Here is a 27,744-nt window from a genome sequence, read left to right as displayed (position 1 = left end):
CAATGGTAACATGACGTCACACAGGCATGCAGTGACGCTTCAAAAACGTCGTAATAGTTTTTTGTTTTTTTTAAAAATATAACTATAGTGGCATTTTGAAAAACGCCGCAATAGAATTTTTATTTTATTTTATTTATTTAAACTACTAATTTTGTACCCAATAAAACTTGAATAGACATGTTTCTGTGAGATTACTATTCACTCACATCTATAATAGTACCCAATACAACATCCTTCAAGAAAAAAATCCAATAAGTTCAATCCCAAAAAACCAAGCAGCCATCTCATGCACAGTTTAACATCATCCAACAACAATCTAATATAGAAGGCAATTAAAATTGTCTTAAAACACAAATTGACTCTCTCCTGTAGAATATAAGTTCCAGAATAGAGCAACAGATAAATACAAAAATCCCTGGAAAGAACCCCACTAATTCAAAAAAATAGAAAGTCAAAGCATCTGTTCTAGAATTAGAATAAACTCAGTCAAGTTCTAGATATCCATTGCATAAGTCTTCCAAGGTTAATTCTAATTTCCCAATTGTCTAGACATTGGCTTTCTAAAAAAATTGTGCAAAACATAAACACTAATGTTTTGACATCTATGAACTATACCCAATATAAATTTTTAAAAGACCAATTCCAACAATAACTGATGTATCAAGGATATTAGCCAACACAAATATTGCAAAGAATAAAAATTAGAGGAGCATCCAGATTCACCGGTGCATGAATAGGTCTGAGCTTCGGTTTCTCTGTTTTCGCAGAAATTCCTGAGGTGATGTATTCATGTTTGGCTAGCAGTCCCTGCAAGTCATCATTCAGTGCAAGTCCTTGACATAGCAGTGATTCATCCCTACAATAGGTATATGAATAATGAATATACATAGTCACAACAACATTGGTTGCATATAAAGAGTAAGCTGTAGCATCTACTACATCCAGTCCCAAGTCATTTTCTTATTGTACATAACTCTTGTTCATTCATAAATCAAAAACCACAAAAAAGTAAATACATACGTGCACACCCACCCACACACACACAGAAAAGATATGCTAAAAGGGTATCACTTGGAGAACTACCTGACAAAAAAAAAAAAAAAAAAAAAAAAAAAAAAAAGGATAAAAGGGCATTCCATTTTTTAAAAAAAGTTCCCAAGAATATTTGATTCCAAATTAACCCAACCAATTTGGCAAGCCTCATTCATTGTCTACTCTCTTCTTGCTGGTCATCCTTCATTCTTAAGTAACTACAAAATTTAGTATAAAGTATAATTTTTTTTCCCTTTATATTATTATTATTATTATTTTATTTAGAACAAATTTTCTACCTAACAAATGAATCCATGATACTAATGGGTATTAATAAATCTGGAATTGACCTTATGGGTATTAATAAATTCGAATAATCCCAGCACACACAATGTTTGAGCTACATAATGAGGAATGAAGATATTAACTGACCAATACAGAGAGAAACAGCTACCTCAAGCCTTTAGAAATAGTGTACTTACTTGACTGATAATATTGCACAATACATCCCTCCAAACTCTTGATCCCTCACGTTCCTCCTGCAGAAACATTTAAAGTAATTGTGACATACAAATTCCATGTAACTCGTACCAATACCCACAATGAAGGTTAAGAACAAAGTCAAAGATAAAACATAAAAGATTAGAAAAGAATTTTAATACTCACCCATAAACCATGTGAGGAATAAGATCATTACGGATTGTGTTTGAATCTGCTATCGGGTCAAACCGATCCTAAAGTCCAACCATGAAATAAAAGAACTTATTAGTGCTCCTGTGACAATATTTCTTTCATGTTCAAGATAGTGAAACATCAACTAAAATCATGGAAGGCCTAGAAAAAGGGCAGCTACCAATTGTCCCCAACATTAACTCAGTTGATAAGTGAAAATCTCAATTGCTGAAATCCATAAATTGATGACAAAGGTTTCTCAGAAGCAAGAAATGCTATATAAAATGCTACAATCTCTGCAGAATGCTAGCAATCACTCTATACAAAAACAATATCTAGCTAACTCTTCTCTTCTGTGAGGGCCTATCTTCTATTTTTTCATAGTAAGAGTAAATATATGATACAAGAAGTAACAGTAACTACCTGACGCAGTAGTAATTCTGGACCAAGTTCATCCTCGAGCTGAAATAGGTACCGCCTGCATCCAAACATTGACTTCCATGTCTGTAATGGCAAAGGTAAAAACCCGAGTTTTCTCTCTGGAAGGGTGGTCTTGTCTAGGGTTGGAAAGGACCGGGAACAATCTTACATCTGATCCAGTACTTCCCTTCTTACCTTCAAGTTCCACCATTGCTTTCTTAATCACTGGTTTAAATTTTCCTGCCAAATTTTACAGTCCATAATGAGATTATAGAAATAATTGGATCTATAATAAAGAAAGTTAATGATAAACAGACGATTGGGTCAACTAAGATTTTAGTAGTATACAGAAATCCTACAAGTCTTGGCGTTTATTGTTATGAAAGCACAACAAAACATGTTGTAATTTATAACTATGTCTTTTTTTAATTTAGTTTTTTTTTTAAATTTATAATGTACTTAATTGAAATACCCATTTCACTTTACAATAAAGAGAATGACTAAAAATTTGAAAAATAGGAGAATATTTTTACTCATCCTTTGTAATGGTGACAAAGGAGAATGGGGTATATATATACCGTGTCTTCTCTCCACATCCATCAAGGAAGTTAATGCTGTGCCACCCACTGTCCATTCTTCAACTAGAGCATTCAAATCTCCCACCTACAACCAAAATCAAGGTATTCAGATGAAGTATCAAAGCATTTCAAAGATATGATCCTCATTGCAGGTGGACAAGTTAGAAAAAAGTTTTAATGCAAATGGGATGATATTGCAACAAAAAGAACCAAAGAAAGCATTTGCAAGAAAAAAACATGATATAAGAAAATAAAAGATAGAAACACAAACTGAGGAAATCAGTCCGGTTTTTCCAGAATAGAGGAGAGCCCCGACAGCATAACCCAATGAATAGCAGTAATTGGAGTCAAAATTTGAAGGCAAACCACATCTACCCTCATAACTGAAAAATGAAAATTGTGTTACAAAAGAACTAAACATACAGTCCACTGTCTCTCATTTGTGAGAATCAAATCCAAGAGAGTCAAACAAAAGAAGGAAGTTTTTACCCAAAAAAGTGGGACTGCCCTTGGAACTGATGCTTATATGCACCAGCTATCTTTCTGCTCTCCAATTCAGTTTCCACCATTTGAATAAGCATTTTTTCTGTTTCTATCCTGGCAACCTAAACATATAATTGAAATAATAAAAGATGTCAACTTAAATATACAACACAAAATACCAATAATAAAAGACGGAAACTATCCGTTTTGAATAGCTAGAGGTAGAAAATACATTGATAAGCAGATTAAATACCTGTACATTCCCATGCGGATCTCTTTCGAGGAGTAGTTGTTCCTGAATTGCTTGGGGTAAAAAATCAAAAAGTTGCTAAGATTGGCTTCTAAGTTTTTTCTTCCAAGTACCAGCCTCATCCACAGTATCATGGGCGAGGATTTCATTAAGCTCTGCAATAAGTTGTTGCACCTGCAGATCATAAACCATGATGAAAAAGTGATTCAGTATATTTAAAGCACAACCAAAGCAGGGCTTACTCACACCATCAAAATAACAGTGGACATCATATGTAACAGTTGACAATACGATGGCCAGGGCAAAATCAAATCCAGTGCTAGATGTTCATTTATGAGCAATGATCACCGTATCACCTGATGATTGTGTGTATGACTAGTTTAGTCCCCATTGGATATGGGTCTGGAAGGGATAAATTGAGTCCTAACCTAACCTTTCTCATAATTTGCGCAAATTAGTTGCCCTCAAGTTCGAACCCACAACCTCGTGGTTAATAATTATTGAATATCTATTTGATCTGGATACAATCCGCTAAGCCAAACTGCCACTAAACCCATTGACTAATGACACTATTGAAACAAGGGTAATGGCTGGCATCCTTCAGTAACAGTAGCAAGAATTTTAAATAAAGTAGTCAGCCTCATATTGCGAACTAGAGGAACAACTCATCAAATGAAGTAGGTCGGTAACACGACATGTAATTTCATCAACGAATTAGAAAGAATATAAGAAAATACTATCTCCACATGTAACCCAATATTTTTTAAATTTATTTATTTATTTTTATAAATAAGCAACTTTATTGAGAACGCATCAAGATGATGCAAAAGAATACAAAAAGGCGGGAGATAGCACTGATAGTAATGATGTCTTATACTCAACACTATCTGTATACACATATCTCAATTCACAACAAATGAAGCAGAATGGCATAGCATCCATGCTCGAAACGACTGAACAAAGGTTTTCCTTGTACAAGACTGAACAAAGAATATAGTATCAATGATAAACTTCAGCAAAAATTTAAAGAAATGATTTAGGAAGATTTTCCTCTATTTATAAGTTAAAAAAATTCAAAGAACAATCCTGAATACATGTTTACAAGTAATGACATTGAATATATAGAAAAAATACAATTGCAAAAGCTAAAATATACCTATCTTCTTTGACAAATGTGTAAGTATCTTCAATCTACCAGAAAATACCACTACAAAAAATAAACAAATAAACAAAATAAAAAACCACAGCAAATCACCATCTAACCAGCAATCGAATGCAAATATGGGAGTTAAAGCTCCACAATCTTGTGCTAATAGACGATGAAAGCCACAAACCCCCAATTTTTGTCACAAAGTTTGTCAACAGAACCAAAATCATTCTGAGAGAGAGATTGAGAGATCGAGAGAGAGGGAGATAGAGATAAAGACATAGACAGAGATCGAGAGAGAGAGAGAGAGAGAAGAATTGACAAAACTGAGATTGGATTGAAATCGAAATCGTGCAGATGGTTAGTAGACAATGCAGATGCAGAGGCAGATGGCGGTGGCAATGGCGATAGCGGTGGAGCTTCGAAATCAAAATCATTCTGAGATTGGATCGACCGAATGATAAATCACCGAGCTGAAGAAGGTTGAATCGAGTTGAAGGTTTTAGAGAGAGAGTGAGAGAGATTTGAGGGATCGATTTCTCTGAGACTCTAGGATTTCTCATATACAAATAAGAGAGTGAGAGATTTTAGGGTTTAAACAGAGAAAGAGAGAAACATTGTTAACACATTTGAAGGCGGTTTTCAAACAACTTCATTACTTAAACGGCACCGTTTTAATTAAAATAAATGTCACGTTTATAAAACGCCGTTAAATATTAAAAATAATAGCATTTTAAAGAGCGCTATTAAATAAACGTCGTTAAATCATATATTTCTTGTAGTGAACAAGCATATGAAATGTTTCATGCTACATGAACTCTTCCAAATACAATAAATATATTAGCACCATTGACTGAGACATACCTACACCCGAAATCCGTACTCTAGTATGTTTAAAAAAGGTAGCAGATAATAAAATTTAGAAACTCATACCAATTATTAGTGGTGAATATCTGACGTGGTGGTGACAAGGATAAGCCACATGGATGGTGGACCCATGTACGTAAAAGGTTAAAGGGCATTCAGTATTACATAAATTGTTTAGTATAGGATCCTGCAGGTGTTTCTCATCTTTTTCTTATTTGGCAAACTGGGGTGACGATTAGACCTTGGAAGTGAATGGCATCCCACCACCAAATAATGTATTGTCATTCCATTGTCTTGTAATATGGTGTAATTTGGTTGGGACGCATTATTTGCTCAAAATAAATTTTCTTCTTTTAACAGACTCCATATAATGAATTACAAATATACAAGATTAATAGCCAGAAAGTTGATAATAATCTTACAAATAAAAGTTTTTTCAATGGAAGTGTCATTCATTCCACTCAAAGATTGAAAACTTGGACAGCTTTTACTCTAGGGACCATCTTTTTCTATTCCTAGTACCTTCATATCCTCTATTGCCTTCTTCCACTCTTGGGTATTTTAGCTGCAGGTAAGAATAGACTCATTCTTGGGAAGAATTTGACTGGTCAAAATAGCCAGTTAGATTTGACTTTATATGTATCATGTTAGTGTTCTGGGAATGTTTACTTGCCAAACGACCTGGAAATTTCAATGTGTATCTATTGGAATTTGGAGCTTGGGAATGTAATTTATTCTGGATATTTGTTGCTCTGTTGATCTGTGAAATCTGGGATCATATTCAAAGTTAGTCTTAGCTGGGGCTTATTATACATTTGAGAAATCAGAAGAACAGAAAATATGAGTCCCAGATTATATAATTTCTACATGGCATCCATTTCTAGGGCAACCAAGCAGGGAAAAGAGGAATTCACTAAAATTGATGAATTTTGGTTTTATGACTTGATGTTTTGACTGTTAGTTCTGTTTTGTGCTATATTTCGGAAAATTAAGGTTTTATTGTCATTCTTTGTTTTATCCTTATTATCTCATTGTAGTTTTATATTTCGAGTTAATTTTTTTATTTTTTATGCAGCAGGGTTCTTTGAAGCTTGACAAAGGTACAGGGGTTGGTGGAGCTTGGGGTTCAAGCACACTACAAGAAATTCATTTTTTAGCGGCGTTTTAAAAACGCCGCGATAATCCTGAAAAATGCTGTAATATCTTATAGCGACGTGTAATATTTTCGCCGTTGATACGGCTGCCGTAATAGCTACACAACGTTTGAAAAATGTCGCTAAAAATATTATATGGCGTTTCTTAAAACGCCATACAATCTTTGAAGACCGTCTCGCCTTCCATCCCCAATTAACGTGTGATGTCAGAATGACGTCATTTAGTGGCGTTTTTTTTGAAAAACGTCACTTTTTTTTTTTTAATTTCCTGCACGAATTTAATGTGTGACGTCACAATGACGTCATTTAGTGGCGTTTTTTCGAAAAACGTCACTTTTTTTTTTAATTTCCTGCACGAATTTAATGTGTGACGTCACAATGACATCATTTTGTGGCGTTTTTTCAGAAAACGTCACTTTTTTTTTCCTTCTTTTTTTTTTTGGGGGGGGGTGGGTGGGTGGGTTCCCTGCTAGTGGTGGTGGAAACTGAATTCACAATTTGGGGATCTTATGTTTTATGTTTGCTCTATGCAACCAAACTGCTAGATTTAAAACCAATGCTCAATACATGCCATATACATGCATAATATAATCTTATCAGAATCATCATTTCAAGTGAAACTTTACATCTAGTGTCATATACATGCGTATTGTCAACTAAGACATCTAAGCAACCGTGAGTCTGTAACACATTGTTTCCATAGGATGCAATTCAAACAAAGGATTCCATGTCCACGTTCAGTTTTAGAAACTCAAGATAACCAAAAAAAAATTTGCTTGTACTTTGACGGGTCTAAGGCTTTCCCTCTCAACCGTGATTCGAAAGCTAAAAATTTCCACCTGGCAGGAAGATTACAGTACGGTAAAAATCCTATCAAAGAGCCGAAAGATGCCTGTAAAATGATTAATTGAAATTCAGAATCAAAAATAGAAATAATAATATAATAAAATGGAAAATTAAATTGCAAGGATAAGACAATACGCAACAGTGTGAGAGAAGGTAATCTGATTAAATGTCTTCAAAGGAAAAGAGATGTAACCACTGTTGCTAAAGGAAATGACCCACACTACACAATCCAAGACCTATTTTCCCTTGCCAATGTAATTTTTATTCCTTGTCTCTTTGTTTTATTTTCCAGTCATAGGCAAGAGTTGAATGTGAGCTCCATCTGCCCCCATCCCTTTGTACAAAACATATGCAGTTTAGATGCTTAGCTCTACAGAAGTTTTTTCGGGGTGAATAAGCTCTAAAGAAGTTAAAACAGCCAAGAATGCATCAATAATCATTGATTATTTATTATGTTGGTTGAAATAGCATAAACTTGCCAATGGGAAATGAAACATAGTCCCAGGTAAAATTAATATCTCCAAAAATGCAGTTGGCTTGATCCATGAATCTAGGAGTCAATAGCAGCACATCTAATAGAGAGTTAAAAAAAAATAAAAAAAATAAAAAAAAACATGGCAAGAGAATGCAGTTTTGAATTATTTGGTTCACTAACCCTGCAATTTCTGCAACCTTAGGATATGAATGCAATGGATTATAATCACCGGATAGCCTATACAGCAATGCCTACATAACAGCAATGAAGGTTGAGAATCACTAAGAAAAAACAAAATCCATTTAATGTCCACAGACTTCCCACATTCTAAATCTCTCCTTTTAATTTCCTGACCCTCACAAATTAGCATTTTCTAATGCATTTCTTAATAACATTAAGTACACAACAAAGACTCAAAATGTTTATGACCATGCACATCATAGAACTCAACTAACTAGACTGAATCTGAAGCCAATCAACAAATAAGTGAGAAGGAGGAAGCAAATCCAACTATAATGGTTTAGAATGAACCTGAGTTTGTCATATCTGCTTCTTCTTCTTCTTCTTCTCCTTCTTTTCTTTCTTTGATATGTGAACCTGCATTTGATAAGAACAAATAAAATGAATAAAATGTCATATGAAAATTTCATAATTAACTATTACTCACTTCCTCGGACGAACTATGACAACTAAACGATGAGGTGTATGCATGGGATTGTTGTTGTGAATACACATGTGTAGCAGCTGGTGCAACAAGCCCACCCATGGCCTGTTGAGACTCCAATTGCTCTATTCGTGCTTGTTGAGCTTGGATTGTGCTTTGCATCTCCATTTGTACTTTCTGTTGATTAAGCATAGCATCCATCATCTCCTTCATTTGCATCTCCATTTGCGCTATATATTGGTTAAGTTGCTCTTGGACTTGCGTTTGGATGATACGAGTTTGTTCTTGCGATTGCCTATATCCGCCTCCAAAGACATCTGTCGGGGAAGGACCCAATCCATATATTCGAACACGACCAGGTCACTCAGGCCCTAGAACCTGTGTGATAATTTCTTCATCTGTAGCATTGGATTGCGCCCCAAGGTCCTTCATTTGTGTCTACAATTGTTAATTAGTAATTAACCACCAATAAAATTGTTCATAACTAGTGCCGTTAAATGTAACCTGCTTCCATTGGGCTATATGAATTCAATAACATCATCAATCCAGATTCAAAATTGTTTCAATGACACTTCCACTTCATATGCTCAAATTCAGAATTCATAAAAAAACAGTCCTTGACTTGTAGATTTGGTAGCAAAAAAAGGTAAATGGAATCAAACAAGAAGCTTTCACTAAATTCGATCATGTGAAAAAATTGAATGAAAGATCCTGTGTTAAAGTTACACAATGGCCTTAGAATAGCAAAGGGAACAAGACTAAATTGGAGTTGGAGTCAAATTGGAAGGGAAAAGAAATATCTTAAGTCAATTGAGTAATTTGATGTAACATATTATGTGGTAAAAATTGTAAAAATTAAATTAATCTCTGAAGAAACACTAGAATGATGACACTTTCATTAGGTGCAAAGGCTCCTGAGTACCTTATATATATGTTAGTAGCAGATTTATGTCTTATTGACAATAAGAGTTCAAAATTACTTGGGTTGATATCATAAACATCTTGAAGCCAGTGCTCCACTTAGTCTCTAGAGTGAGCACTTGAAATGATTTCTCAAACTAATCATAGCTGTCAATGTTCTGCAAAATGCATTATTATAAATTATAATCTGTGAGCTGCATGTCAGTTGCATGTAAGCTTGTTTGGTGTTTGTAGGCAAATGGTGGTAGAAGGTTATCTCAGTTATTGTTTCTCCTTTTTCCCCAGTAATTTCATAACCTTTCTTTAAAAAATATATAAAGAAACAAATATGAGACAAGTATCTAATACGTTCCATACATGCAAAGTATATAATTATGGTGCTACATACCATGACCTCAACAACTTTATCATTACTTGGTTTGTTATCCTTCGTGTACCCAGCCATCCACACCTCTATGCGAGTTGTAGGAACTCCATTCTTCTTATTAGTTTCCTACAATTACACTTAAAATTAAGTAACAAAATCAAAATATACAATTTCAATTTGAAATATAAAGAAACTATATACCTCTACTCGAACAACTGAGAATGGTTTTCTGCCAGTTATGTGATTTAATGTCTTCTTCTTCCGAATTTCTTTGTTTTTTGTACTTTTTTTCTGTTACATATGAACACAAACACAAGATAATTTATTAATTAACAAACTCATCTTATGAGATTACGATAGAGTTCAATAAACAATTTAAATTATACCTGTGCCTTCCGAGTGCCCCAATAATTGACTAAGCTTCGCCATTGATGCTCATTTACTCTTTCAGGCCGATGAGTTAACCTATCAGCATCGTTGTCGAATGGCGTATATCCCAATTGTTTAACTTTAGCCTTCCACTCTCTCCATTTTTTTCCAACAGATGCCAAAACGAATTTCTTCATTGACTCATCGGCATCTGTATTAACCTGCAAATAATTGGCAACTTTGTGACTATTGCATACACACAGCAACAACAACATACACGCAGCAGCATACACACAGCAGCAAGACTTTTCTCTCTTCTTTATGTATCGATAAATACATACATACATATATATAGCTCTACGCATACATATCATCGAGGTTACAGTTTTTGTGCTCAGTGTGAACTTCGAATTCTCTATGTCAAAAAATACAAGTTACATTTGACTAAACAGAGATGTCAAATCAAGCAAAGCATTTGCATATCAATGAAAACATGTTTATATCAGATATAGTAACAAAACAAGATTATGCATATTAGTGTTTTATAATGTTTGACTCGTGATCATAGACCCTAAAGACAAAAGATGCAGAGTAAACTAGAGAATGAAAGCAGATGATTGAAATTATGTTGCCTTTGGAAATGGAGTCAAATGAGATTCATAAGTTAAAGAAATACACAAAAATGTTTCAGTTTTAGATTCTGGTTTCAGGGTTCTGTTGTGTGCTGTTTAATATTAGTAGTATTATTTGTGGTGTTGCAGCAGCATACACACAGCAGCAAGCCCTAAACATTCGAGTTTACAGCTCGCATCACAATTGACTAGCATTAGAAGTTAAAGAAGAGTCCTGCCAAGGACTACCCACTTCAACATTAGAAGGAAAAAATTCAATACACATTTCAACAGTCTCAAAATTCAATACACATTTCAACAGTCTCATACACTTTTATATATTTCTATACATTTTTCACACATTATACACATATTCATGTTAACCACTCCCAATACGCAGTGGTTATTCATAAAATTAAAGAGGCTTATAAATCAAGAATCTTAAAGATAGATAGATAGAGAGAGAGAGAGAGAGAGAGAGAAAATGCCGTGGATGTGGATGTTGACATTGTACATCATGGTAATCTGACAGTGCATATTAATGTGCTATGGAACCTAAGCTGGAAGATCACAAGAAGAAAATCCATGTCACCAAAACTACATATCAGTGACAATTCTTTGAATCAAGCAAATTTTGATTACATTTCTTTGAATCACCAAGGCCCAACTTTCACTAGGATTCACCAAATTAAATTAATCTTCCTTTCTCTGCAAGAGATTTACCACAAGTGACAATTCTTTTATTTTGGTGCGATGTACAATCAATAATTTCAATATGCAAAGGATTTATGCTAATGCTTGATGACCAAAAGATTCCAATTATTCAAGGAAACAACAAAATGAAGAAACAAAACAAAGTGGCAACTATAAAATATGAAACAAATAAAATAAATAATAACAAATTAAGATTAAAATTGATATGTAAAATGAAATAATTCTTTTACCTTTACTTCTCTCCAAATTCTCTCTTTGCTTTCCTTATGTACATGGTTCCAAGTTCTATAAGTGAGGGGCATAAGGTTCCCATCTTGAGCTAAAACACCCAAATGAGAAGCCAAGGGTGTATACCCGTCAACCACTTGGTTCAACTCATTAGGCACAATATGTAAAATGCCACCACTTGGGTTCCAATCACTACCATGCATAAGTGTTGGGCCTCTCGAACTATGACCTACTCATCCAAATATCAATATCAAGTTAGAAGCTACTAGAAAGAATGATAATACAAGAATTGAGCAGTTAATGGAGCAAATGGAGTAGTGTCACTTAGTTTTAAAAAAAGAAATGTAAAACATCAAAAGAAAAAAGAACATCAACAGAGAAATCTAATGGAGTAATTCAATTGAATAAAATAATTCATACTAGTAGTAGTGTCATGTGTCGAACCAGTACTCGATGATGTACTAGGCAAGCTACTTGGAGGATACCATGACATGGGTGGATCAGGTATGATACGTGTACTTTCCTCTGAACTCTCATCTACACTCCCACTATAAGAACTCTCATAATTTGCAGAGGCTGAATGTTGCTTCTGCCTAGAGCATCGTCGATCTGTCATGCTAGTTTACAGAAGACCACAAGCATACGTGTAGAATTTTATGGGTTAGCAATGAATATAAAGTCCAAAATATTAAAAAATTTCTCTACAAATTTAAATTTTAAACACAATCTTTATATAACAGATATGATCCTTCTCAAGGACATAAAAGGTTGTCTCAAGGACAATCATGTTGAAAAGCAAACAAAGGATGCATTTTAAAAGCAAAGGTTTCATTAACATGAATATCTATGCTAAAAGCACAAATGTAACAATGAGTATGAAACAAAATTACAATATCATATCATTTCTTCATCATCTTTAGATTGTGTTTGTGTCGATATCCCAAGAGGTCCAATAGTTTCATCAATAGTTGTTCCAACTTCACCTTGCCTAACACAATTTATGTCCTCTTCACAAGCAAATGAAGTTGCATCTAACTATTGGTCGCCAAATCCTTCCACTTCATTGTGATGTTCTCCATCATTAATTGGTTGTTCTCCACACACCTCACAAAGTCCCTAGGTTTCATCTTGACTACAACATCCCAATCAGCTTCAACGGGATCATTAACATAGAAAACTTGTTGTGCCTAAGATGCTAGGATGAATGGCTCATCACTATTTTGTTTCTTTGTGTATAACAAATGATTGAAATTAACAAGTGTGAAACCAAACCCATCCTGCCTCAGTCCTTTGTTGTTGTCAATCCAGTCGCACATGAATAGCACATATCTACGGTCGTATGAGTAATACAATTCAATAATATCTGTCACGTATCCATAGTATACTGCTTCACCTTCCACAGGATTCATGTCTTTGGTACTTGCATAGCTACAAGTCTTTGCTTTCACCATAACCCTACTATTTTGAGTTTTTCTTCTCCACTCACGACTCCTCGTATGATACTTAGTACCATTAATTATATACCCATTGAATCTCATGGCCTTTTTACCAGATCCTAATGCCAAAGTTTTAATCTCATCTGACAACACAGCATTTTTCAATAGCTAGAAGCTATTCAACCTATTTTTACAAAGTCAACAAAATTAAACATCAACTAACAGAGAATTAAAAATTGAAAACATGAGAATTGAAAATTGAAAACATGTAAGTTATTAGTACTTACATGAGAATTAAACCATCTAGGAAACTCATCATTGTGACGGCGATCCACATCAAAATCTTTGAGACGACAATGTGACCGCTTAATAAAATCACGATGCTCCCTATACATTTAAAGTACTTACAAAATGCAAGATACTTATTAATGGTATCAATAAAATTTTGAAACAAAGATTGTATCTTACTCTCGATATGGGACAACCGCAGTAGTGTTAAATAACACATACCGATGAGCTTGTACCCATGATGTGTTATCAAGCGCAAACCCTTTTCCTTTTCCTAAAGCATGACCCAGTAATATCCCAGGATTGTTGCTAACATCGTAATTCCTTATTGGTCGATTCAATTTTGACTCAACATCATCCAAGTACTTTGAGCAAAAGGTCAAACACTCTTCAACTAAGTATCCCTCTGCAATTGAACCTTCTGGATGACTTCGATTATGCATATGTGACTTAAGTGTCATAAGATACCTATAAACAAACAAATGCACACATGACTTTCAATTATAAACAAACAAATGACTACAACCTTAAATTGGAGTAGAATTGCACACCTTCCTATGAAGTATATCCAGCGATATTGCACTGGACCAGCAATCTTGGCATCCTTGTAGACGCACCCGCGTGAGGCCTTCGTGCTACAATTCGGACTCAATTTGTCATGGTCCTTAATTTGAACCAAAGAGTCCAAATCCGGCAAATCATTTTGAGAAAACAGATTTTGAAAAAGAAGTGCCAAACATGGACTGCTTTGCCAGATACAGAGTCGCCACCTAAATATTTTGTATGGGGGAATTTAGGAAACCCTGACTCTGTGCCACAGGCCACGTGTCCGTCATCACCAAAGTTGCCTCGGCTCGGGAGCTTGGGTACGATTAGGGAAGGTTAGCTATGAGTACCCCCTCTCACCCGATCCGAAGATCGGCCTCTATTAACCGTGATATCTGTTTTTTGAAAACGTTATGTGTTCTTATTCCGATTATTAGCCTAGAATTACTATGTCATGCGCACAACAAACAAGTATAGACCAAATCGCCTAGGTTGGAACGAAACATTGCATATCCGTTTGTTCGGAAAACAATTTGAAATTTGCTACTCATAAGTAGGCTAAAAAACATGGATTTCAATGAGTTGTTCCAACTCAAACAATCCAACCTTCACCCACAGGCATTCAAGCAGTCATATCATGTAAACATATAGCCGCATGGCAAGCATACTGTCATGTTAACATTCACACTCATGCGAGATGCTAAAGCATAAATACTTACATCATACTACGTGCCAAAACAAAGAACTCATTAGCAATCAATGCATGATCCAAGTCCATGTTTAAATGCCTAATGCAACGCATACAGAATGTCACTAGAGCAGGCTCGGGTAGTCTATGAATGACATGTGAAAATGCACAGGTAGCATGTATTCAAGTTAGATTTGAAATACTAATGCTGTTAGCATGATGCGCCGAGCCCGGTGTATGCAATACTGATGAATGATGCACGCATGCATAGCATAAGGTATGCTAAATTAAACATAACCTATTACTAACCATCAAAGCAGGTAAGTAAAAGGGAGAAAGAAGTGGGGGTTGGAAGACATGCGCACACTCACCCACACTTATTATAAATTCTCCCTCGCTCGGAGGGATCGAAAGAATAATACAAATTAACTAACTCGCAAGCTAATTAATTATTACAAATTACCTAATTAATTAACAAATTAACTAAGCTAAGAAAAGCAATAAAAAGGGGCCTCGGGAAGAGGGTCCAATGCACGCATGCTCGGATCTTGCTCGGAAGTCTAGTGCTATGCACAAGCCGCCTCTCTTTTCCCTACTCTGCTTCTCTGAAGACTGCCAAAGTCTCAGGGTGTGCTCACTGGATGTTGGGGAATGCCACCGGCTGGAGGGAATCATCATCGGCTGTGATTTGGTGTCGATCGGCCAAAAATGAATCCATCGGCCACAGACGGATTGCCGGTCGGCACTCTGTGCAGTCGATCGGCAAAAAGTTCCTGCAGAATCTGTTTGACAGCAGCAGAGGACAGAGCTTTGCATGGCAATGCAATTCAAGCAATGTATGCACCAACCATATCCCTTATCATGTTTATGACTCAAAGGGACATGGTCCTTGGTTCTCAGACCATCAATCGCGCATTTCAATACGTGATGGCCCAAGAGACCAAGTTATGCATGTTGATTTCAAATGCAATGCAAACCAACAAACAAAGGCCCAACTCCCATCACTAAATCAAGGAACAAGGCATGCATGCTAGATGGAGTGCAACCTGGGCATGTGAACTAGCATGCAACATGGGCATACAATGCATTTATGCAAGTATGCAAGAAAACATGCAAGGTAAGCATGCAAACAAGCAAAAGATGGACTTAAGCTCGTTCGGGCAACCCTTAAGGAAGCCCAAAACAGTGGCCATCAACCAAGGAAATGAGGCCAAATGCACATGCAAGCATACATGACAACATGGATCAACATTTAAGCACATAAAGGCAACTTTTAAGCGCACTTTAAAAGAGGCATAACATGGACAATTAACATGCAAATGAAGCTCTAAAAATCATGCTATAGGAGGTGCCAAACCAACTAAACAAAGCAAGCATATCATGCAACCATGCCCAACGCCTAAGGCTCACCAAAGAGGCATTGGACTACACTTATCAAGACCAAACATGGCATGATTTAAGCAACTAAAATCAGGGTTTTAGCATGTCAAAATGAACCCCAAAAACCACTTAGATGACATCTAAATGACTTACACATGGAAGCATGCACATATGCACTTTCAAGGAGCATGAAACACAAACTCTTGAAACATCAAAGAGCCATGAAATGCAAGTATACAAGCATGCTAAGTGGACTGAAATGATATGGAAAATAGTCCCAACTCACTAAATCAAAGCAAGTAATGCATGCTATACACTCACATACTTGAAGCCTACAAGCTAAAATGCAAAGGGACTACGCAATGCATGCTAAAGTTGACCCAAACAACTAAGGATAGACATTAAACATGGCAAAATAAATATGAAAGCTTCACAAAGATAAGCCTAAAGCGTGCTAGAACAATGGTTTACAACCTAAGGCATGTTAAGGCAACAAAATGACATTACAAGGCATGTATGCTAAGCAAGCATGGTGTACCAAAACCAACTTAAAACAATGCTACATCATGGCATAATAAGCATAAAAAAATAGCCAAGGCATGGCCAACAAGAGCCTAAGCTAGGTGCTCCCTCAAGAGGCAAAAAATGATCCTTTTCAAGGACAACAAGGAGAGGGGGTGGCCCTCTCCTTCTTGGGACCTTAAGGCACTGTCCTCACCTCTGAAATCCCTCAAGATTTCAGTGGTGAGGAGGCCCAAACACCAAGGTCTCGGAGCTCACCCAAAATGGCACAAAATGGAGCCTTACAAGGCTTAAGAGGGGTCAAACGACCCCAAAGCTTGAAGCAACCTTAAACAACCATTTAGAGGGCCTAAAAATAGAACTTTTTATGTTATATACTAAGCTCAAAAACAGATGCAAGATAGGCTAAAAAGCTATGCAGAAATGGGGTAAAAAGGGACAAAAGTCTTACCCTTGTAGACCCTCTTCACAAATGGTGGACCAGCAGTCCCCTTAGGTCCAAACCAGCTTCAAAACTCTGAAAGCAATCCCTTAGAACCTCAATAACCAAGGGAAGGTGTAATGGTAGGTGTTTGTGTGCAAAACTAAGGCTTAAACACACACAATACAAGAGAAGGAGAGATATAGATATAGGATAGATATAAAACCCTAAACCTAGAACCAGAGCTTCTCTAACAATGTTTTCTCTAACCCTAATGCCAAGAGAGGAAGTCTCTTCTTATAGGAAACTCCCTCTTGTAAGGCTTCCAAAACAAGCCATCCAAGAGGGAAATCCCTCCATACACGTGTATGGAGGGGAACAGAGTGGGTGCCAGCTATCACAGCTGGCACAAAATATCTACCAAAAGTAGATGAACAGTGATCGGCCATCCAAAATTGCCACTTTGACAAAATAAATGGCCGATCAGCAACAAAGAATGCCGACCGGCAATATATATTGTCGATGGCATAAAATCACTGGCCGGTGGCCTCGAGCCATGGCCGGTGATGTGTGGGGATGCCTCACAAGGAATTTCCTACCCCTTCAAGGCAAAACACAAGTGTTTGGTGCAAAACCAGACACAAAACAGTCGAGTCGAGAGGTCCTGAGGCAAGGCGCTTAGCCGAGACCTCCGGGAACTCAAGACGAACACGAACACGGATGATCACCGAGTGTTCCAACGGTGACGTCCAAGTCTTGAGGACGGTCAAAAATGGGGTGTCTACACTCCTCTGCTAGGTGAATAGGCAAGTGCTCCATTATATCGAAAAAGGATGGGCGAAAAATTCTCTCAAGATGACAAAGTGTAAGAGAAATTTGGGATTGAAGATGATCTAACCCATCTGGCTCTAGAGTTTTGGAGCACAACTGCCTGAAGAGATTGCTTAACTCAATCAATGGTTCAACAACTTTTTTCGGTAACAAATTTCTCACTGCTATTGGAAGTATTTGTTGCATCAATATATGGTTGCCATGACTTTTCAGTCTAGATATGCTATTTTGTTTGAGGTTAACACGACGAGAAATATTGGATGCATACCCATCTGGAACTTTGATATTCTTCAGGAGTGTACAAAACAAACCTCTCTCTCTATTGTTCATAGAAAAACATGCAGGCGGCAAATAATATCTGCTCCCAACCCCTTTTTTAGGATTTAATGCCTTTCGAATTCCCATATCTTCCAAGTCTCGATGAGCATTTAAATTATCCTTTCCTTTCCCATCAACATTTAATATCGTCCACAATACATTATCACACACGTTCTTCTCAATGTGCATTACATCAAGATTGTGGCGAATCAAATTATGCTCCCAATATGGAAGCTCAAAGAAAATACTTCTCTTCCTCCAATTATGATCCTCATCGTTGTCCTCTTTTTCCTTTCCTTTCCTAGTTCTTTTTTATCTGTTAGTTGGTTAATGCTTAGGCCCTAGCTGTCGTAACACATTAGCCCCCGATAACCGAGTTGGACATGGTTCAAATTCAGAAGTTCCATCGAAAGACGCACCATCTTTTCAAAGTTTGTGACTCGCATTCAACCAGCGTCGATGCCTCATGTAACAAATTTTCCTTCCATTCTTCAAATACCGATGTCGAGTACGTATGTTACAACAAGGACAAGCTAAAGCACCTTTCGTGCTCCATCCAGACAAATTTGCATATGCAGGAAAATCATTTATTGTCCACAGTAAGACCGCGTGCAATTGGAACATTTGATTAGTTTCTGTATCGTACGTCTGAACACCATTTTCCCACAATTCAATCAGTTCATCTACTAACAAGCGCAAGTAGACATCAATGTTATTGCCAGGTGAAGAAGGACCATCAATGAGCAATATCATCATCATATGAGATTGTTTCATGCACAACCACGGTGGCAAATTATAAGGCATTACAATAACTAGCCAACTGCTGTGAGCAACATTCATTGCCTTGAATGGATTAAATCCATCCGCTGCTAAACCTAGTCTGACATTACGAGGCTTACTCGCAAACTTGGGATACAAAATATCAAAATTTTTCCAGACAGGAGAGTCAGCAGGATGTCTCATTTTGCCATCATCAATTCGGCCCTCTGCATGCCATCTCATTAATGAAGCAGTTTTGGATGACATGAACAATCTTTGAAGCCTTGGAATCAAAGGAAAGTATCTCACAATCTTCTGGGGAATTCTTTGTTGCTTCTTTTTATAATCATTCTTCTCACCCTCAAACTGTTTGTATCTAGGCGTCTGACACACTATGCAATCATCCCTACTAGCTGTCTCCTTCCAATACAGTGAGCAATCTCTTGGGCATGCATGTACCTTGTGATAATCGAGGCCCAATTCCCTAAGGAGTGCCCTCGTTGCATAGAACGACTTTGGCAAAGTTTCACCTTTTGGGAATGCATCCTTCAAAAGTTTAAGCAACATCATGAAAGACTTGTCGCTCCATCCACTGAGGCACTTGATATGCAATAATCGAACAACAAATGACAGCGTTGAAAACTTGTGACACTCTGGATACAACTCTCTTTCGGCCTCCTTCAATAAATTGAAAAATCTTTCAGTTTTCTTATCCGGGCCTAGTTCGATATTAGAACTTCCTGCCTCATTACTAGCAAGATGAACCAAGCTTGGTGGAGGAAGTCCGAACCCCTCATATATTATTTCATTGACTTCATCGCCATCATTCGAATCACTAACATTCTCATTCAATGGCACAGACGCCGGTAAATCTTCCCTGTGAAAAATCCATATGGTGTAGCTTGGAAGAAACCCATTGACCATTAAATGTTCCCCCAAAAGGTCTTTCTTTACTAGTTTGACATTCCGACACCGTTTACATGGACATGTGACTTCATTTGATAGAGGATTATTTTGGCATGCAAGTTTAACAAATTCCTTAACCCCATCTATATATTCTGGATGCAACCTATGCTGATTTATCCAACTTTTATCCATCTGACTTCGTCTTACACTACAAATGTCACTGCCAAATCAACAAGGTTCAAAATTATCATTTCATTTTAATTATTCTTAACCTCAATTAAGTACATTACAATGCATGCGACATGACACCATTCACCACTAACTCTTCTCTAATAGGTTGGTTCATCCTACTTTTCCATTCAGGAATGCACAGTCTATATTGTAAAAAGTAGCTCATACCACTCTATCCATCTCTAACGAAATTTCGACAACATCTCCCCATGATTCTCCAAGCACACGACATAGACTAGGTGTACTGCTACACCTTGTCTAGTAGGCACTCAGAGAACATGAGAAGCTACTACACGAAATCTCTACGAGATGGATTACATTTAAGCGGTAGAACTACTAATTAGAACATAGACTTGTGCTCTTGAATTGTCCCAATTGGACAATCCAAGAAGAGCTTCATCAAAGATGACTAGGTATCTCTAATGAAGATTCTTGGACGGGTCTAAGGCTATTTATGTATGCATGGATAATTACTTGCTAAATTAACAACTGTCATGATTATTGCATCCCGGTGGTGCAACCTGAATCAAAACTATCAAGCATACTAGAAGCATTTCTAGCATGAAGCATATTAATGAAGAAACTAAAAGTTTCTACAATGCTCTTGATAGATTATGATATAGGGAATCATAAAAAATGACTAGGTATCTCTATTTATCAAAAAAAAAAAAAAGACTAGGTATCTCTAATGAAGATTCTACAAGAACAACCAGATCCATCAACGGATCTAAAATATGTACACATACCTTAGTTATTAATAGAGACGTGTTAACGTCATTGTTGCTACATTCATATTACCAAGTCAGATCATGTTAGTCAACATTTCAAAATGCGACCAAGAAAGAGAATGGCCATATTATAAACAGTTGTTTCTGATCGTAAAGTAACAGTAACGAAAACCAAAAAAAGAACTAGTTCACTACTGCTGCCACTGTCACTTCACTACCACCACTGCCACCACTAGTTCATTTATGATAAAAGGACTAGTTCGAAGATGTGAACCCCGAAATTCATAGCCAAGCCACTTAATCTAACTATCATTTGTATCAAAATTGTTACAAAATTTTTCTTTTTTTTTTAAAAAAAAAAGTAGTTTTAGGTTAAATTTGCATCATTAGAATTTTCATTTCCTTTTGGTCTGAGCTTAGGAAATTAAGCTCAAGCTTGATTTCAGGATTGGGCCACTACATTTTATGTTTATATAGTTTCAGACCGGCCTGAACACGACTCCAGAAACCAAAAGATTAATTGATATGTCCAGCAGATTAATTTAGAAAATATATACAAACAAAGACCAGTGGTGCAGTGCAAAAACACCAGAGCCCTTGGAGTCAGCCAAACTCATCAATTTGAAATTGAGTGGGATCCCCTATCCCCTTCCCCCCTCCCCCTTACCCCCCCCCCCAAAAAAAAAAGCCAAAAAATAATTACCTGAGATCCCAAGTATGCCCTAACCTAAAAAAAATTGAAAATTTTGTAGTTTTCCTTTGGGTTTTCTTTGACTGCTTGGCTTCTACTATTCTATCACATGGATAAATCAACTCAAAAGTGTTAATAATTACAAGATTGGTGGTTCGTTGTAAAAATGTGTTGACATCCTAAATTTACAGTGTCAATAAAGTAATACAATACATACCTGTGGGTCACTCACTGAAAAATGAACAGGAGATGTTGTGTGAAAAACACCTTCACATCCATCTATTATTGGATCAAATGATCCTTCTTCCAGTAAGTCTGCTCGAAACAAATGAAGTCTCTCCTTAGCTCCATCAAGTGCAAGCAAGTGTTCGGTCTTTTTTGGGTCATCTCTTCCACCAGTACCAACGTGACAAATGTGTCATGACTGCCATAGAGAGAGATTTTATTGAATGGCATATCATCCTAAGTTCATACATATGACAGCATTGTGAAAGTTTATTAAAATAGAGACCCCACAAAGTCAGCGTTGTTATGCTTCAAGCCTTCTCATCGCATATTGCATACTACTTCGTCTGCCATAGAAGCACATCAGAAAATAGTATGCATGTACTGACATGATGTACATGTCACTGTTTCTGTGAAAAGTAACCACCTCATATGGGGTTGAATTTCATATTACCAAATGAAGGAATATGATTGGGTATTTGGGAAAATATGCAAAGATGACATGTTGCATGAAAGCAAATCATTTGAAATTGTAGCAGAGAAAAATAGATTACATGCCCCCTTAATACATACTCTAGAATAATAAAAACTATAAGGAGTTATCTCAGCCATACATTTGGTTACTTTATATATATGAGAAATGTAGCAACAATATGACTTTAGGTTTATTTGTTGAACTACAAAATTGGATTTCCAAAGTTAGTGATATATCAAAGTGATATTTAAGCTGGGTAAGATAATAACAATTGTGGTTCTGTGGTGAAAGAAAGTGATACTTGGAACTACTTTATTACAGAAATGTATCGTTTGAAGGTGCAAAATGAAAATTATTACATTCCCACTCTGTAAGAAAAACAGAAAACTACAGCATTCACTTAAAATTAATACAAAGTCCTGCTCCATTAGGTTCCCAAGAAATGCATAAGTTATACAGGAAAACAAAGCAACAGTTGTAGAATTTCAATGGGTAACAACTAACATCATCATGGTCATTGCAATCAAGCACACATAACTCAGACAAAGAAGATAAAAGGAACTGCATAATTTAGCATGCCAGATAACAAATGCTCATAAGGTTGTAACATGATGGATGCAGACTTGCAACCATATCTACAAAATGTACAATACATATATATATATTTATGTTGCCAAGAGTTTGAATTATAAGATTATCAACAAGCAGATGATACAGAGGAGCATTGGGAAGTGGCTCATCAAAGCCAAGACAAAGTTTTAGTGAAGCTTGAGGATCAAAGTTGTTATTGATGCATTCAGCTAACATTCATTTAAATCCTGCTAATATTGATTGGGATCTTATCTAGTGAGACAAGTAGAGACAAGTTGTATCTGAATTGAGGTAAACACACACGAAATATAAGATGAGTCACACAGCAACAGAAAACTTTTCAATAATCCAATTACTGTTCTCAGAAATGTTTTTCATGCACAAATTTAACTGAGTTTATACTATGACTCTGAGTTGTTGTCACTATATCTTGCAAGCTATCAAATTAAGAACTGGATGCTAATCACACACACACACACACACACACACACACGAAAAGTACTTGTTTTACATTTTCTCTTACATTGCAGATAATTCTCCTTTCATCATCATTAAATGTGGAAAAAATAATAGAAGGGATAAAAACAAATAACCACATCTTTTTTGAAATATTTCAAAAATATTTCTACTCAAGAGCATCATTTTTTTGAATAACAAAATTGGTTTTTATTCTGGATGTAACCTATGCAAGGTTAACATATGTAGTCTTCCTTTATCTTAATGTAGGTCTTTTCTCCGTCTAATAATAAAAATTAAAAATCAAACTGTTATTATTTCCGTTGTGAGAAATGTAAACGAAAATAAATTTAAAGAGGATTGAGTAGATTAGAAAAAAACATTAATAGCTTGATGTGTGTGTGAGAGAGAAAGATGAGATACATCCACCAAATCCAAAACAATGAGCTTAAAACAATGAAAAATCATATATCTGAGTTCATACAAAACAAATGCATATATAATAAAAACTTACAGATCTGAGTTCTGCAACAACAAAAAGAGACCGATTGAGTGAGATCTGCAACAAAACAGAGCAGCAACAAACTTACAGATCTTCAAAAAAAGAAGAATGAGGGGGCCTAAACAAGAGGAGAACCAAAGGACCAAAATCGAAACTCACAAAATCCAAAGAGAGGAGAACCAAAATCGGAAGATAAGCGCAAATCTGGAGACCTTCAAATCTGCGACAGGTTCTGAAATCGACAGATCTGAAATCGATCCAGAGTGTTTGAAATTGAGCGAGAGAAAGTGTTTGAAATCGAGCGAGAAAGATTGTTTGAAATCAATCGAGAGTGAGCACTTCAAATCAGTGAGAGTGGGGGTTTTTGAGCTTCAAATCGAATGGGTTTCTGAGCTTTGAAAGTGAGACTGAGAGGGAGATTGAGGGAGAGACGTTTTGAAAGGGACGAAGTATTGAACGGTGTTAACAAGTTGACCCAAACGGTGCCGTTTTGCTGAGATCAGATACAACGTTTTTAAAAACGTTGTATTTAAATAATCTATAATGGCGTTTTTCATAAACGCCATAAAAGAAGCGTTGCAATAGCCATCTTTTCCTGTAGTGGCAGCAATGTTCTTTTTGTTTTCTTCTTGATGATTTTGTATTCATGAATTTTTACAATCACAACTAGTTGATGAATGTTTAGTTGATGCAACAAACCACCAATTCATAACTAGTTTTTGATCTTATTACTATTTGAGTTGATACGGGACAAGCCATGATATGGCTCTAAAACTAGTTCTTGTTTTTATATGTTAGACATGTCTTGATCTTCCTTCTCATTTTATCTTTACTGTTATTCAAGTTGAATGAGAATTAGTAGTGTTCTTGTTTTTGTTGTTTTATATGGGATAGATTTGATATATTTTTGTTGTAATTGTCACAATCTAAATTTAAATAAACAAAGAAACAAATTGCCACAATTTAAAATTTTAAAAAAAAATCTACAATGGCGTTTTTCAAATGCCATAAAAAATGTGAGTGTCATAATATTGTTGAAGGTATTTGAATTAGAATACAACATGGATATAATGGCATTTATGAAAATGCCATGTAAGGGTTAAAAATAGCATTTTTTTAATGTCATAAAGATAAGTTGATGGCCATGTCTTCGGCATTTGCTAGTAAGTATTGCTGCAACCTTTAGCGGCATTTCTTATCCCCATAGCGGCATTTTTAAACACCGCTAAATGTTCAATTTCTTGCAGTGTACCTTTGTTCAAATCAAACAGATGGGTAGTGTGAATAGGACTTTTTTTAATTTATTTTTGTACTTATTATGAAAAGACGTGTAAAAAAATAAAAAAAATAATAATATAACTGAAATAAGTTAATAAATAATTTATTTTTGTGCTCCTCAAACACAACAATTTAGATAGTGTTTTTTATGCAAATTGTTCAATTTCAGTTCATGCAAAGGTAAATTTAAAATTGACTAATTTGGTTCGGTGGTCAAGTTTTATTAATAATTTTTAACTGATTACACCCACTGCTAACAAAAATTATATCCTCCTAGACTAACAAAACTTATGTCCTCCTAGACTTGCAAAAATTGTACATCCCATAAATGTAAATGGCATATTTGTGAACGCGAAAAAAAAATTATACTTTTTGGATAAGAGAGAAATTTGTAACCATAGAAAATAGAAAGATCAAAAATAGCCAAAATCCCGACACCAATACTTGTGTTTTGAAATAATTTATGTTTTTCGATGTAAATAAGTCCTGAAATAATATTTGTACCTAGTGTCTCTGGTATTTTTCCATCTCTAGTTATGCTGTTTACTAAAGTGATTTCAAAGAATCGAAAATATCTTCATTGCCATAAATGGAATATCAGTACGCCTTTTATACATGTAAGTGTAGCTACCTAACTCAACTATAGTTCTAACTAACTCTCTTAACTAACTAACAACAGATTTTATTATAACTATGGTTTAAGTAAATGCTGACTGGACTGCTTTCCCTCTAAGTATGACTGTGCCTTTGACTGGGACTTACATATCTCATTATCCCCCTACAAGCTGATGAGAGGAGGTCGAACCAGAAGCTGATGTCGTAAGAACTGAAACCGACTAACAGACAAGGGCTTGGTAAGAATGTCAGCAACTTGGTCGCAAGTAGAAACATAACGAATGAACAATTTCTGAGCAGCAACTCTTTCACGGACATAATGATAGTCCACTTCAATGTGCTTTGAGCGAGCATGGAAGACAGGGTTGCTGGACAAAGAGATAGTCGAAAGATTGTCCCACCATACAGTAGGAGGAGAAAGAAAAACATGTAGATCAGAGAGAAGGATAGTCAACCAACTTAGTTCAGCAGCAGTTTGAGCCAATTTGAAGATGCTTCTGCTTCTGAAGAGAGAGGTGACCCAATCTGCGATGCCAATCAGGTGAAGAGGATAGTGTAAAAGGAGTATGGAAACAATGAGAAGAAGATGAAGACGGCACGGAAAAATGATATAGGCAATTAGTATGATGGCCTTGAAACAACAGGTGCTTGGTGACTTTATCCTGGATAACAAAGGACTGGTCATCAAAGGTAATAGTGCAATTGTTATCGGCAACTAATTTTTGGACAGAAATTAGATTAGAAGAGATAGAAGGAACATGAAAAATATTATGATGTTTAAGAGTAGCAGAAGGAGTGGGAAGCAAACCAGTGCCAGTATGGTGAATAGGCAATTGATTGCCATCAGCAATAGTAACATGATCCTCACCCTCATAAGGTTGACAGAGAGAGACAGATTGTTGAGATTATTAGTGAGATAGTTAGTAGCCCCAGAATCAAGATACCAATTTGCATTGATGGTGTCAGATGAAGAAGAGGCAACATAAGCTTTAGAAGAACTACTTCTTGCAGCAGATGAAGAGGATTGAAAACTGTGATCCATTCTGTACCAGCAGTCAAGAGCTGTGTGATTAGCTTTGCTACAAATCTAACAAAGGATTAAACCAGCAGGAGGTGTGTAAGGAAAAATAAGCGTAGAAGAATTAGAAGCAGAGGTAGAATTAAAACTTGGAGTGAAAGATCTGTTTCCACCACTACTTCGGCTTCGATTTCCCTTAAAAAACCAACCTCTGTTGTAACCTCTATAAAAGCCACCACGATAACTACCTCTATCAAACCTAGAGGTTGAAGATGGATTTTGCCTATTAGCAACATATGCAAAAGGCACATCAGCAGAACTAGAGTGTTTGGTAGACGATTCAACATGAACATCTTCGGAGCCGAGCAATGGGCAAAGACAATCAACAAAAATGGACTCAGCTTGTGCTCAAATAGTAGTCTTGAAGGCGTTGTATTTGTCAAGCAGACCATTCAGGATGATAAGCACTAGATCTTCATCATCAATTGGAGAAGAGGCCAGATTTAACTAATCTGAGAGTTCTTTCACTTGACCTAGATAATCCTCCATAGAATGCCCTTTCTTGGATAGATGGTTCAATTGATTCTCGAGCTTATGAATATGAGACCAAGAAAGAGAGGTAAAATGTTTTTCTAGTGAGAACCATACCTCAAAACTTGATTTGCAAGAGCAAATTGATGTGTAGATTGTTGGAGACAAAGTTGCAGTCATGCAACTTAACAACTATGCATCAATAGTTAACCATTGTTGATATTCTGGATTCACAACCTCCTTATTTGAAGAATCAAAGATGATCGACGGAGGACATGTCAAAAAGCCATCAACATAGCAGAGAAGCTTTGTTGCTTGTGGAATATTGAGTAGTTGATTTTTCCATACGATATAATTGGTAGAATCAAGCTTGACATTCACAAAGCAGTTGAGATTTGAGATGAGTAATGTGAGATTTGGTGGGAGATCTGATGAATTGAGAGGGAGATTTGATGAATCTTCCATTGAAGAAAACCTAGGCTTGTTGGAGCTCAAAATGGCTCTGATACC

General features: G+C 36.2%; 2 protein-coding genes across 11 annotated transcripts; both read right to left on the bottom strand.

The window, feature by feature from the left end:
- Nucleotides 1-346: 346 nt before the first annotated feature.
- LOC114305378 (uncharacterized) lies at nucleotides 347-8,813 on the bottom strand. The gene is given in 12 exon segments (XM_082914503.1): nucleotides 347-856; nucleotides 1,515-1,571; nucleotides 1,699-1,766; nucleotides 2,128-2,364; nucleotides 2,703-2,787; nucleotides 2,974-3,085; nucleotides 3,192-3,307; nucleotides 3,439-3,609; nucleotides 4,291-4,415; nucleotides 4,592-4,642; nucleotides 8,456-8,521; nucleotides 8,606-8,813. Coding segments are annotated over 9 exon segments (1,143 nt in total). The 3' UTR covers nucleotides 347-856; nucleotides 1,515-1,571; nucleotides 1,699-1,766; nucleotides 2,128-2,155.
- Nucleotides 8,592-27,744, bottom strand: LOC145789210 (uncharacterized). Of its 10 annotated transcripts, XM_082885234.1 has the most exons (8): nucleotides 27,352-27,744; nucleotides 23,805-23,849; nucleotides 21,761-21,967; nucleotides 12,219-12,415; nucleotides 11,801-12,027; nucleotides 10,263-10,466; nucleotides 10,078-10,167; nucleotides 8,592-10,002 (listed from the first exon to the last, which is right to left on the bottom strand). In XM_082885234.1, exons 4-8 carry the CDS (start codon nucleotides 12,412-12,414, stop codon nucleotides 9,616-9,618), a joined length of 1,104 nt encoding a protein of 367 aa, XP_082741360.1. In that variant the 5' UTR covers nucleotide 12,415; nucleotides 21,761-21,967; nucleotides 23,805-23,849; nucleotides 27,352-27,744; the 3' UTR covers nucleotides 8,592-9,615. The 10 variants fall into 10 exon arrangements, 8 of the variants coding, with proteins under 8 accessions (XP_082741360.1, XP_082741364.1, XP_082741366.1 ...); XM_082885238.1 differs by lacking the exon at nucleotides 23,805-23,849; XM_082885240.1 differs by lacking the exon at nucleotides 27,352-27,744 and having other exon boundaries at nucleotides 23,805-27,337.

This window comes from Camellia sinensis, chromosome 1 (genome assembly GCF_055761805.1).
Source record: "Camellia sinensis isolate YWXY chromosome 1, ASM5576180v1, whole genome shotgun sequence".
In the NCBI taxonomy this organism is placed as follows: domain Eukaryota; kingdom Viridiplantae; phylum Streptophyta; class Magnoliopsida; order Ericales; family Theaceae; genus Camellia; species Camellia sinensis.
The sequence above is the reverse complement of the archived record's forward strand: the minus strand, read 5'-3'. Positions and strand labels throughout refer to the sequence as shown.

Bases quoted from the DNA above. Each gene is read 5' to 3' on its own strand.
- LOC145789210 (XM_082885216.1), bottom strand. From the start codon at position 13,742: ATGTGTTATTTAACACTACTGCGGTTGTCCCATATCGAGAGTAAGATA. The intron at 12,028-12,218 runs GTATGAATTATT...TTGGATGAGTAG, and splicing joins GACACATGACACTACTACTA to GTCATAGTTCGAGAGGCCCA. The intron at 10,003-10,077 runs GTATATAGTTTC...GTGTAATTGTAG, and splicing joins TCTCAGTTGTTCGAGTAGAG to GAAACTAATAAGAAGAATGG.